The sequence below is a fragment of the Pantherophis guttatus genome, chromosome 17 (genome assembly GCF_059756535.1).
Source record: "Pantherophis guttatus breed Tessera chromosome 17, ASM5975653v1, whole genome shotgun sequence".
Taxonomy (NCBI): Eukaryota; Metazoa; Chordata; class Lepidosauria; order Squamata; family Colubridae; genus Pantherophis; species Pantherophis guttatus.
Genome location: NC_142079.1, coordinates 15,173,135 through 15,186,401, shown reverse-complemented (window position 1 = coordinate 15,186,401; position 13,267 = coordinate 15,173,135). Strand labels below are relative to the sequence as shown.

At 46.2% G+C, this 13,267-nt stretch overlaps 1 protein-coding gene across 1 annotated transcript in view; it reads right to left on the bottom strand.

Annotated features, from left to right (window-relative positions):
- SCARF2 (scavenger receptor class F member 2) overlaps nt 1–13,024 on the bottom strand; it is a 70,328-nt gene extending 57,304 nt beyond the window's left edge. Inside the window, exon 1 of the mRNA XM_034438444.3 lies at nt 12,473–13,024. Coding sequence (XP_034294335.2) covers nt 12,473–12,714 — 242 coding nt within the window. The 5' untranslated portion in view covers nt 12,715–13,024. The remainder of the gene's footprint in view (nt 1–12,472) is intronic.
- Nucleotides 13,025–13,267: the final 243 nt, after the last annotated feature.

Sequence of the window (13,267 nt, the reverse complement as noted above, 5' to 3'; positions counted from 1 at the left end):
CCCTACCCTACCCTACTCTACTAGCCAATGTCATGTGATCAACATTTGGGTGCTTGGCAACCAGCATGTATTTTCCATGGTTGCAGCATCCCAGTTCATGTGATCACCATCTGCAACCATCCCAGCTGGCTTCTGAGAAGCAAACTCAATGGTGGGGAAGCTGGATTCTGTGAATGACCAAAATTAACAACAGCAGTGATTTGCTTAATAACAGTGGCAAAAAAAAAAGGTTGTAAAATTGGGTGTGACTTGCACAACAACTGTCTTGCTTAGCAATCAAAATTCAGGTTGCAAGTGAGGTCGTAATTTGAGGACTGTATCTGTATCTGGACTTGGAATAACTGCAGGCCAATCCACCATTTAGGAGGCTGCTTCCTTCTGTCGGAATCCAGACTGGTTTAAAGGATGATCTGCAAATCTAGTGATATCCTGGTGTCAGATTAGAATAGAATAGAATAACAGAGTTGGAAGGGACCTTGGAGATCTTCTAATCCAGCCCCCTAACCAAGCAGGAAACCCTCCACCACTTCAGACAAATGGTTATCCAACATCTTAAAAACGTCCAGTGTTGGAGCATTCACAACTTCTGGTGGCAAGTTGTTCCGCTGATTAATTGTTCTCACTGTCAGGAAATTTCTCCTTAGTTCTAAATTGCTTCCCTCCTAGATGAGTTTCCACCTGTTGCTTCTTGTCAGGTGTTTTGGAGAATAGCTTGACTCCCTCTTCTTTGGGGCAGCCCCTGAGATATTGAAACACTGCTATCATGTCTCCCCTAGTCCTTCTTTTCACCAGACTATACCAGGGGTCAGCAACCTTAAACACTCAAAGGGCCACAAAGGTCCTAACCGGAAGCCCCTGTTCAATTCTGGAGCCGGCCGGAAGTCCGGTTCCCCCATCATAGAGTCTCCTCCTAGTGCGGCATCCTTTTTCCTCTACTTGTCCTAACTGAAAGCTCTATCAATTGTGGAGCTGACCAGCAACAGGGAGCCACAGCACAGGGATGAAAGAGCCACATGCGGCTCCAGAGCCGCGGGTTGCTGACCCCTGAACTATACATATCCAGTTCCTGCAACCGTTCTTCATATGTTTTAGCCTCCAGTCCCCTAAACAGCTTTGTGGTCCTTCTCTGCACTCTTTCTAGAGTCTCAACATCTTTTTTATATTGTGGTGACCAAAACCGGATGCCCAGTACTCCAAGTGTGGCCTTACCAAGAGGTATTATTAACACTTCACGTGATCTTGATTCTATATCCCTCTGTTTATGGAGTCAATGAGTTTGGAGATTCTTTTCAGCCCAGCCTCCCTCACATCTGGAGATCTGGCTTCATTTACTCTCCACCTACCTGCTACTTTGACTGCCTCGAGATAAAAAGAAATATGTACCCATAACAATATATGCCCCATTGCGAGACATGGAATTTCATCCATGGGACTTGGTTTCAGAAGAGCAATAAAAACGTTTTATTTCATGTAGTTTTTTTAATTTAAAAAATGCAGGCTGGAGGTTTGGATCTTGGTTTTTTTTTTTCTCTCTCTCTGAATAGCTCTGTTCTTAATCTATCTTCACCATTCTGCTTCTGCGCTTCCCCAGGAAAGGTTCTTGAAAGGATGCCTGTTAAATATTCAGACTGATAAAAGAAACAGTAAAAATAGAACCGGCCCGTCAGGGGCCATTCAAAGACTCTCCTCCAATCTGGGAGCCAGAACACAATTTCCACCCCCACCCCGCACTTCAGCAGGGGCAGACCACACTGGCTGGGGATGATAGGAGCTGCAATACCCCATCTCCAGAGGGGATCCCGTTGGGGAAGGCTGACCTACTGCAATGAACAAGGAGGGGACCTACTGCAGGAGGTGAATGAAACCATCTTGAAACCATCTTTGAACCATCTTGGTTGTCCCAAAGCAGGTGTTAGCAGGTGTCCGGAGCCGCATGCAGCTCTGCTGTGGCTCCCTGTCAGGTGATCCCACTACTGGCTGGCCCCGCCCCTCACCCTCCCCTCCCAGTCACTCCTCGCCTGGCCTGAGAAGGTAAGGGTGACGGCAGGTGATGGAGAAGTAGCCGGGGCAGAGACAGAGAGATACAGAGAGAGGGGGAGAGAGAGAGAGACATTGAGGGATACAGAGAGAGAGGTGGGGAGAGAGGGAGAGAGAGATGTCAAAAGAGTTTTGTGGTTCCCGGTGTTTTTTAAGAACCGGTTCTCTGCCCTAATGACTGGCTGGGTAGGCGTGGCTATAGGTGTGTGTCATGTGACTGGTGGAAGTGAGTGACATCGAGTTGGCCACGCCCACTCAGGTTTTGTGGCTCCTGTGTTTTCTTTTCTGTGGGAAACAGGTCCAAAATGGCTCTTTGAGGGTTTAAGGTTGCAGACCTCTGTCCCAAAGTCTATGGATTGATTTCTTTGCACAGCTGAGCCTGACCTTTGGATTGCCAGGGGTGCCCGGGTGGGAGCAGAGCCTGGCTTGATCTCTGGACAGTGGGGGAGGGACAATTTAACAATTCAATTTCATTATTTGAAATAAATTAAAAATTATTTTAATTTTTGCCATTCGCATTTCATTTTGTCCCTCCTTTTGAATCTCCTTTCTGTAGTAATAGCAATAGCACTTAAGACTTATATACCGCTTTACGGTGCTTTACAGCCCTCTATAAGCAGTTTACAAAGTCAGCAAATTGCCCCCCAACAATTTGGATCCTTATTTTACCAACCTCGGAAGGATGGAAGGCTGAGTCAACCTTGAGCCTGTCAGGATCAAACTGCTGGCAATTGCCAGAATTAACCTGCAATACTGGATTCTAACAGGAAGGAAAGAAGGAAGGAAGGGAAGGAGGGAGGGAGGGAGGAACGTAGGAACGAAGGAACAGTCTCGGTCCTCATTTTACCCACCTCGGAAAGATGGAAGGCTGAGTCAGCCTTGAGCCTGGTGAGATTTGAACTGCCAAATTGCAGTTAGCCGGCAGTCAGCAGAAGTAGCCTGCAATACTGCACTCTAACCACTGCACCACCACGCCTCTTTAATGATTCATTCCACCATTTGTTTGATATTAGCGTAAATCTTGTCCCGTGACGAATTGTCCTGTTTGCTGTGGCAAATTGCTGTGGGGAGTTGGCTGTGGGGAGATGGCTGCAGAGAATTGGCATAGACCCAGCTTCAAGAGATGATCTTCTCATACTCTTTTCATTTAACTGGGTTTTCACTTAGCAATTTTATTCATTTCATTTACTATTTGCAACAAACAGCAACAAGGAGCAATGAAAACCAAAATAAACTAAAAAAACACAACATTGGAAGGAAGTTCAATGGAGGGAAGTTAAGTAAAATGCAATGATCAGTGGATACAATCTGCTGCCTGCCCAATGGCGTTTTCTCTTAATGGGGCAAATCTGAAATGTGAAAAGGAAGCCAAGGGAGGGGTGGGTCTCACCCCTTCACAAACGCCTCTATGCTGGCACAGCCAGGAACAACACAAAATCAGAGGGACCCTGGGAATCATCCAAGGGAGGGGTCTGTGGGCTCACTGATGCCCCCAAAGCCACAGTGGAGATACTCGCAATGATGCTTATGGTGCTGGGTACCATGTCACAAATTTCTCCAGGAACTGTTCCAGGCAGGCCTGCTCGTCATCCAAAGTCAGGTGAGCAAATGGCCTCTTCGCAAATAAGACCCCCCCCTTGAGGTTCTCCATTCCAACCAATCAATTCTGCTGTCCCGTTGTGCTTCTCCATTGTCTATAGGAAACCCATCGTCTCCACCAGAAGGTGAGTAGGAAACTGAGCCAGATGCAGGGTTTCTTCTGAATCAGAATAGAGCTGGAAGGGACCTTGGAGGTCTTCTAGTCCAGCCCCTTGCTCAAGCAGGAGACCTTATAACATTTCAGATAAGTGGCTGTCCAGTCTTTTCTTAAAAACCTCCATTGATGGAGCACTCACAACCTCTGGTGGCAAGCTGTTCCACTGGTTAATTGTCCTCACTGTTAGGAAGTTTCTCCTTAATTCCAGGTTGCTTCTCTCCTTGACTAGTTTCCATCCGTTGTTTCTTGTCTTGGATTCTAATGCTTTGGAAAATAAGTTGACCTCCTCCTCTTTGTGGCAGCCTGTCAAATACTGGAAGGCTGCTATCATGCTCCCCTTAGTCCTTCTTTTCTCTAGACTAGCCAAACCCAAATCCTGCAATCATTTTTCATGTTTTAGTCTACAGGCCTTTAATCATCCTAGTTCCTCTTCTCTGCATTCTTTTTAAAGTCTCAACATCTTTTTTGTAATGTGGTGACCAAAACTGGATGCTTCTGGACAAGATCCTTATGGACAAAATTCAAACATGTGCTGTCTTTGATTTCCTGAGTTGGCCTGTCTCTGGCCTCTCCATCCCCTGCCTGCCTGCCTGCCTGCAGGTGTCTGAGGCTGCCAGCACAGGTGCGTCTCATTCTGCCTCTCTCACTCCAACTTCTGTTCCCTTTCTGACATTCTGCCACCCCCACTGGCCTGTCTGAAACCCACGGTGGTTTTCCTGAGAGAGAGAAAGGAGTATGGAGTATAGTTTATTGAATAGCCCGAAGGCCTTTTCAAACAAAACAGAAAAGAAAAAGGGAAAAAGATAAAACAGTTACAAAAATAGCAATCTAAAAATATATGATAGATGACATTAAAATTTTACAATATCAAATTTCAATACCTAAGTTGCCAAGACTAGATAACCCAAATAGGATAGCTCCTCTCTAACTGAGCTCATCTTTCTTACAATCGATAAAATTTCCCTTGATATAACTGGCTCGTATTGCCGTCAACCTTTTAAGGTATCGAGGGATCGCTCTTACCAGGGGAGGAGAGTCAGCCCTCAACAGAAATGCTAATTTTTGGCTTATATTCCAGTGGGGAAATTTATTTATAATTGGGGACAGATATTGTTTTCTTACTTCTTGATAGAGACCACATTCGAATATTATATGCGCCGTGTCCTCCACGACGTTTACCCCACATATGCATATTCTTTTGTCATACGGGATTTTCCGATAGCGGCCGAATCTAATGTTGGTATCTAGAAGTTCGAATCTAAACTTAACAAATAACTGTCTCTCCACTGATGGAGAGAAAGGGGAAGGTGGCACTTCCCCTCCTATGCAGGAGAAAACAGAAATATTATGCCAGTCTCTGCACTATTTGCCTCTGTGGGGGAGCAGGGATTTTTTAAGATTCTTAAAGACGATCATTACTGCTAAGTAATTTCTTTGTTGATGTAAAATCAGCGGCCTGGAAAACAGCAGCATGTTAAGCAGCCCTCCCAAACACTGCTGCCTTGAATGAAAAGAATTGTCTTCTTTAAGGGCTTTCAAGATGGGACCACACTTTGCTGATATCCTGCTAAAGTTAGTTTGACTGAAACTTGGTGAGGCTTCCCATGGTTGGGGGCTCTCTGGGCAAACTCACACAGAGCCCACTTTTATTCAAACATATACCCTGTTTCCCTGTAAATAAGACCTCCCCTGATAATAAGCCCAATCAGGCTTTTGAGCGCATGCCCTAAAATAAGCCTCCCCCGAAAATAAGCTCTTCCCGAAAATATTTAAATGCAGAGCTGGAAATCAGGTAAGACGGCAAGAGGAGCCTCATCTTGCTCCACGCGCCCCAAAATAATAAGACCTCTCTAAAAATAAGGCCAAGCACTTATTTCGGGGTTCAAAAAATATAAGACAGGGTCTTATTTTCGGGGAAACACAGTACTAATCAGCATGGTGGCTTCCCCTGCCAAAAGGCCTCTGTTTACTTTCAGTAAACCTTACTTTCAGATGTCCGAAAATTTCTTTTGCATTTCTCTGAGAGAGGCTCTCCTTTGACAGAGATTGAAATCATTATGGCAAAGTTATTGTGCCTTTTTTTCCACAGAGAGTTACCCGAACTCAGATCAAAAAACTACATACAGCAGGTCCCATTAAAGACCTTTACAAGTCAAACAAACAAACAAACAAATAAATTGAGAGAACTTGTGCTGATTAGTAATTTAACTTATTGAATGTTGTATAGTAGAAATCTATATTGTTGCTAAGAATCAACCCCAACTTGATGGCCGCATAATCAATAATCAATCAATCAACCAACTAACTAACCAACCAATCACTCTCTGTCCAACAGTTCAAATCCTCATGTGCAGATCACTTCATTTTCATTCTTTTCAGAAGCTAAGGATGATAATAACAACAACAACATTTGGCTCACTGTGCAATGAATAGTAGTAGTAATCATCATCATCATCATCATCATCATCATCATCATCATCATCATCTTGTGGGACTTTCTAATACAAACAGATCATCATTTAGAACACACCAGATATCACAGTCATCGAAAACTGAATCATACAATTTATTGATATCTCTGTATCAGGAGATGCCAGAGTTGAAGAAAAAGAACTAGAAAAAAAATCACGAAATATTGCAACCTGGCCATTGAAACTACGCGATTATGGATGAAACATGTAACAGTGATGCTACCCATTGTCATCAGGGCACTTGGTACTATGTCCAAGAATTTTATAAAATACATCAAGAAATTGCAGCTTCCTGCAATAAAACCAGCAAAACTGCAAAAAACTGCGCTACTTGGAACATCGTACATCTTAAGAAGGTACTTGGTCGATACCTAGGATGCTGGCAGCAACCCGTATCAACCATTAGCACCAGCCAATGGTATTTGTGACACATTTTTAAATGTTCAGTTGACTGAGTTCCATGTTTAATGAATAAAAGAGATAATAATAATAATTAAAAGTTTATAATAATAATAATTGAAAATGAACAGGTCAAGATCTTGTGGGACTTTAAAAACCAGACAGACAGACATCTGGCCCACATTATCACCAGGCTCAAGGTTGACTCAGCCTTCCATCCTTTCGAGGTAGGTAAAATGAGGACCCGGATTGTGGGGGCAATAAACTGACTGTATATAAAAAAAAGAACACCGCTTAGGAGGGGCCAAAAGCCCTACTAAGCAGATATGTACAAAAGTATGAAGGCTATTGCTTTAACGCATTGTAAGCCGCCCTGAGTCTCCGGAGAAGGGCAGCATATAAATCGAACCAATAAATAAATAAATAAACATGCCTGACATCACTATTGTGGAAAAATCTGGGTCATTGATATTGCAATAGTAATGGGATATTGTTACATTGGGAAATAAAATAGCATCCAGTGTTAATGTTTGCAAACAACGCTTGCTGTTTTTTTTCCCAGAAACTAAATGATATGTTTATTTTTCAAATATTGCTATAATTATCTACCTTCATAGTCAAATAGCTAAGAAAGATATTTAGTTTCACCAGAGATCAGTATAATTGTATGAATCTATTATATCTATGGAAAGGAAATAATGTGCTTTCAGTGCTGTTTATTTATATATGTATAGATCTTTAAAACTGTGATTTTCTAAAGCATGTTGTCTTAAATTGAAAAAATTCTACTAGAAAAATATAGAAGTTGGATTTTGTTTCCCTAAAGAGAATAATCAAATTGGACTAATCATTGCAATAACTGGGATGAATTCAGCAAAACAGGGAAAACAACAGAAAAAGATATTTTCCACACAACATGCAGTTAACTTGCAGGAAGGACTCACTGCCACAGGAATGGGTGATGGCCATTAGCTTAGCTTAGTGGCCACACAGAGGGAAATGTGTGAAATTCGTGGAAGACACAATGTAGTGGCATGAGAGTTTCACACTCTAACAACAAGGTTCTTGTCGCACCTTAAAGATTAAAGTCCACACACATCTGAAAGTTGCCAAAGTTGGAAAACACTATAGCTAAAAGTTTGAAAATCAGCCTTACTGCACAAAAGGCTCAAATTATTTGGCTCCATTTCCTTCTGCTGCAGCATCTGCTTTTCAAGTGTCTGAATGCACATTACAGAATACCAGAGTTGGAAGGGGCCTTGAAGGTCTTCTAGTCCAACCCCTTTGGACTGCTCTGCTTGGCTTGGAGAATGGGACTTGTTTTGCTTTTGTGGCTGATCCTGCAATTGCTTTCTTCTCATCTTTGTAAAACATCATTTTTTCCCCTTCATCCTCGAGAAATAAAGTCTTCAAAGTGGGTTATTGCTGGCCTCTTAGGGCATCAAACAAGACACCTGTCCTTCAACTCATAGGCAGGATTGACTCCATCTGCTACAATCCCAGAGTTAGCATGCTAGGGAGCTGGTAGAAGATGACCAGGAATGACATTATCCGATAGAAGCTTTTAAAAGGATGCAAATGAAATGACCAGCTGTCTGCAAGGAGCATAAATCATTCCATTCCCCACTATCCAGTCAGAAGCTGAAGAAACTTCTTGGATGAGAAGTGAAATGTCTTCAAAAGAAAAACCAAGAAAGTCCAGTCGCCTCCTGAAAAAAAGCCCCTTTGGGACAACCATGACCTGGAGGACTGAGAATCTCTGCAGACTTTTAGCTATGCAATTTGGGATGAAGACCCTTGGAATGGTGTGGGAGTAGGAGTGGATTTCCAGAGGAAAAAATTGCAGGCTACAGGAACCATTTGCACCATTCAGGTGACCCTGAGGACACAGAGAAACCTCCAGGTGGCCTCAAGGACTCTCTAAAAGGATGCAAATGAAATGACCAGCTATCTGCAAGGAGTATAAATCCTTCCCTTCCCCACAATCCAGTCAGAGCTGAAGAAGCTTCTTGGGTGAGAAGCGAAATGTCTTCAAAAGAAAAGTCCAGTTGCCTCCTGAAAAAGCACCTTTAGGACAGCTGCATGGAAGTTCAATTCAATCAGAATAGAGCTGTAAGGGACCTTGGAGGTCGTCTAGTCCAGCCCCCTGCTCAAGCAGGAACCTTATACCATTTCAGACAAGTGGCTGTCCAGCCTCTTCTTGAAAACCTCCAATGATGGAGGACCCATAACATTTGAAAGAAAGCTGTTCCACTGATTGATTGTTTTCACCCCCAGGAAATTTCTCTTTAGTTCTAGGTTAGATCTCTCCTGGATGGAAACTTATCAAGGATGCTGGCTGGGGAATTCTGGGAACCGACTATCTGAAAGCTGCCAAGATTGAGAAACACAGTGAATCTGATGACTCTTCTCTCTTTGAAAGGGTGGGAGGAAAAAAAAGGCAAGAAAAGGAACCAACACAGCCCCATCCTTGGGGATATGAGGAAGCATCACCCTGGCAGTGAGTTTGACTCTCCACGAAATGTTACTTGCTTCCTTATTTTCTGTCCCCAGAACAGCTGAAGTTTGCAAAGTGCCTAAAAGGTAGTATGTTGGAGAATGTTTGAAAAACGAACTTGGAGGTGCTGACAAAAATCCCCAGCAGCCTCCCCTTTCTTCTGCACCCAAACAAATATCTATCTATCTGTATCTATATCTATATCTATTTGTTTTCGTAGATTTTCATGGGTACAGGTATGCAAGTCTTGGCGTATTTGACTAATCTGCAAACATCAACTCCATCAACTAATCAAGATGTAACAACACAGCCAACCAACCCGCCTACAGCAACAGAGCCAGCACTTCACACCTCCCCACCAGTATTTATAGAGAGACGGCATCTCCGATCATGCTTTGCTCGCACAGGCATGAAGCCAAAGATACCAGCCTGAAGATGACGAGTGGGACCTCGTCGAAACGTCGCCAAGATACTCTCAATCTTATACGGGAAAAGACCTGAACACGCCAAGACTTGCATCTATATATATCTCTCTATCTCTCTATCTCTATCTATCTTTAGGACAGCAGAATTGGAAAGCCACAAGCAGTTGCTTAGCATAGAGTCCTGGACTCTGCTTGTCTGAATTCAAATTGTATCCTACAAGAGTTAACCATCTCTCTACTTTGAGCCCTGAGGGCTAGAAACTTGCTTAGTTTCTTTAAATAATGTCCAGCTCCACTAGGAGCTGAGTTCCACAAAGAGATCTCAGTGTTTGCAAATATGATGTGCATCTACTATGACAGCTTCACCTCTTTCATGTATTGAATAACAAAAACTCAGATAACAGAAAACAAGATAAAGCAGTACAGTTCTTAATACAAATCAATCATCAACCAGCTCACGGCTACAATCATAGCAAGCATCCACATTAACAAACAGGCTTTTGGGGCATCCTAGCATCTTCAGGCAGAGGGTGGGAAAGTCCTGATGGCACAGTGGTTAGAATGCAGAATTGCAGGCAAACTCTGCCCACTGCCAGGAGTTCAATCCTGACAGGGCTGGAGGTTGACTCAGCCTTCCATCCTTCCGAGGTAGGTAAATCATGTATTAATACTGCTTTATAAATTTAGTACGCCACAACTTTTTCATGTGTGGAAATGCCCTCTAGACTCTTCAACCCTCACCCACAAGGATTTGTGTGGCTCATGAAAGGCTCAGAATAGAATAGAATAGAATAGAATAGAATAGAATAGAATAGAATAGAATAGAATAGAATAGAATAGAATTCTTTATTGGCCGAGTGTGATTGAACACACAAGGAATTTGTCTTGGTGCATACGTTCTCAGTGTACATAAAAGAAAAGATACATTTGTCAAGAATCATAAGGTATAACACTTAATGATAGTCATAGGATATGATAGGATAGGATAGGATAGGATAGGATAGAATTAGAATAGAATAGAATAGAATAGAATAGAATAGAATAGAATAGAATAGAATAGAATAGAATAGAATAGAATAGAATAGAATAGAATAGAATATTGGCCAAGTGTGATTGGACACACAAGGAATCTGTCTTGGTGCATACACTCTCAGTGTACAGAAAATAAAATAAAATTACATGCTTATAAGCATGGATTCTGACAACAGGCTGACCTGTGAATTCTCCAGTTAGTCTAATGTGCAAACCCATCCCGCAAACACACCCCCAGGGCAGCATCGAAGCCAGGACAGACAGACAGGCGTTTTGTATTTTTACTTTGTCAATGCTAGTTGACACATCAATGGAAAAGCAGACAGGAACTGCATCCCAAAAGCCTTAGAGACTGCCAGCTCTCTTCCTATGGAGGTTTTTTGAAATAGAACTGAATGTGCTCATCTGGAGAAGCTGGTTTGCTAATATTTAAGAAATAAAAAAAAAACTGCCATTAGTTTGGAAATGGGGTCCAAGCAATCAAGGGCCCAGCTAGTCTGCAGCCCCCCCCCAAAAAACAACCAAAACCCGCTCTCTGGCGATTTGATAGCAGCAAGAGCCCACAGTCTGCAGGGCAAGGACATTCTCTCACGCCCGCAAAAAGCTAAATTGCACCCTCTCCCTTTCCACGAAGTTTTCTTCCGTTGCAAAACAGACATTGTCTCGGTAAGGAAAATGTGGGCCAGAAAACGGGGGTGGGGGAGGGTAGGGGTGGGGGGTGAGGGGAACGACGAGGCTCAGCCAGAAATTCCACCGCAGACTTTGCAAAGGCCTCCGCCGAGAGAGAGCTTGTTTGCAAGACTTTTAAATCAAAAACAGATGTAGCCTCTCTTTTCCACGGGGTTTTAGGTTACACTTGGAAGGGGATGGGGTTTTTTTTTGGGGGGGGGGGGCGGGCGCCGCGTTAGTTGTTGTTCTTTGAACCTCATGGAAAAAAGGGGGGGGGAACTTATTGGGTCTCCCAAAACCTCGGCGCCTGCCTTTTTATCTGTGGATTTTTATTTTTTTTCTTCTTCATTTTGGAAATCTTGCACTCCCGGCCCAACATGGCTGTCAGCGAACAATGGGGGCTGGGGGGGGGGCAGGTTTTTTTTTTTTTTTTTTTTTGGCAAAGAGGAGGAAAGGACCGAATTCCGCTTTCTGAGCCGGGATGCAGCGATGGGTTAGAGCGGCAGAAAGCGGTTTTTGCTGGGGAGAGCGAGAGCGAGAGACGGGGAAGGGGGGGCTGGGCTGCTGCCGGCCCCCTTCCCTCGGAATTTAAACCCGGGCTTCCAAGCGAGGCTGCAATTAGGGTCCCTCCAAGAGGCGCCCCCCCGGCCCTGCTCCACCGGCTCTCTAACTCAGCCCCCGGAGGACAAATGGGCTCCCTCCGGCAAGAAGAGGCGCCTGGAGCAAAACTTGCGGCGTGGCAAAAGGCGGCCGGTCCACGGGGGGAAGGAAGGGTTGGAGGGTGGGGGGCACCGGAGCTGTCAGCGGCGGGGGAGGGATGAGCCCTGAGTGTGGGGACCCTCCGCCGGCTCCTCCTGGCCTTTTTTGGGGGGGGGCTTCCTCGCGCCTCCCTGGACCCCGTCGGGTGGCTGGACATCCCCCACGGACGAGCCCGGTTCCGCAGACCCGGACAGAGAAGGAAGGTTGGGCGGGGAATGCCGCCTTCCTGCCTCCTTTCCTCCCTCCGCTGGGGAAGCCGGAGCCCCTTCTCGGCCTCGGAGGGGAAGGGGCGTCGGCGTTCCCGGGACTCCGGTTGGAGGACCAGCTCTGCCCGGGGTGAAGCGCATCTCCTTCAGCCCCCCAAGCCCGGGAGCGAGAGGACGAGCCAGCGCAGCCCCCCCCACCTACCCCCCCCCCCGCCTCTTACCCCGCCGCCGGACAGACGTTCCTCCCGCGGGGACTCAGCTCCCGCGCAGCCCCGCCGGCCCAGGAGAAGAGCAGCAGCAGCGGCAGGACCAGCGGCAGCCCGAGGGGCAGGAGGGGCGCCCGGCCGGCGAGCCGGGCCCTCGGCGGCCTCTCCATGCGTGAGGAGCTGCGCTCTCCTCCGGCCCTCCCGGGGCAGCTGGGCTCCCCGACGGCGCCGACTCCTCCTCCTGGCTGCTCCAGCATCCCGGCCGGAAACGGCAGAGCGAGAGAAGAAGCCGCCGCCGCCCCCTCCTCTACCCCGGCGACGGCAGGAGCAGCGGGCGGAGCGGCCAGCCAGCAAACGCTGCCCCGTGCCCGCTGCCCCGTGCGCCACAGCCAGCCAGACGCTCCGGACCGCGGGCTGGAGAGCTTGGGGCCGCGCAAGAAGAGGGGAGGGAGGGAAGGAGGGAAGCCCCGGCCCTCCCCGTCCTGGCCGCCGGGATGTCCCCCCCTCCGCCGCTTGGTGCGCTGCAAATTCGCCTGCCGAGGGAGCAGGAGTTGCGCGGGGTTCGTGTGAACGGGGAGAGCCTGGCGCTTGCGGGGACTTTTTGCGGGCGTGGCTGGGACTTGGATGCCCGGGACTGGCCGGTGCAGATGGTGGGATTTTCCCCACCCCACTCCCCGAACGGTCCCGCGTCCACCGTCCCACGGATTTGGGGGGTTGGTGGTGGAGGGGAATGACCTCCGGGAGTTTGAAAGGCTTCAAACAAAAAACCCGGGTTAGGAAGAGGGGAAGTTCACGGAAAGGGAAGCCCCA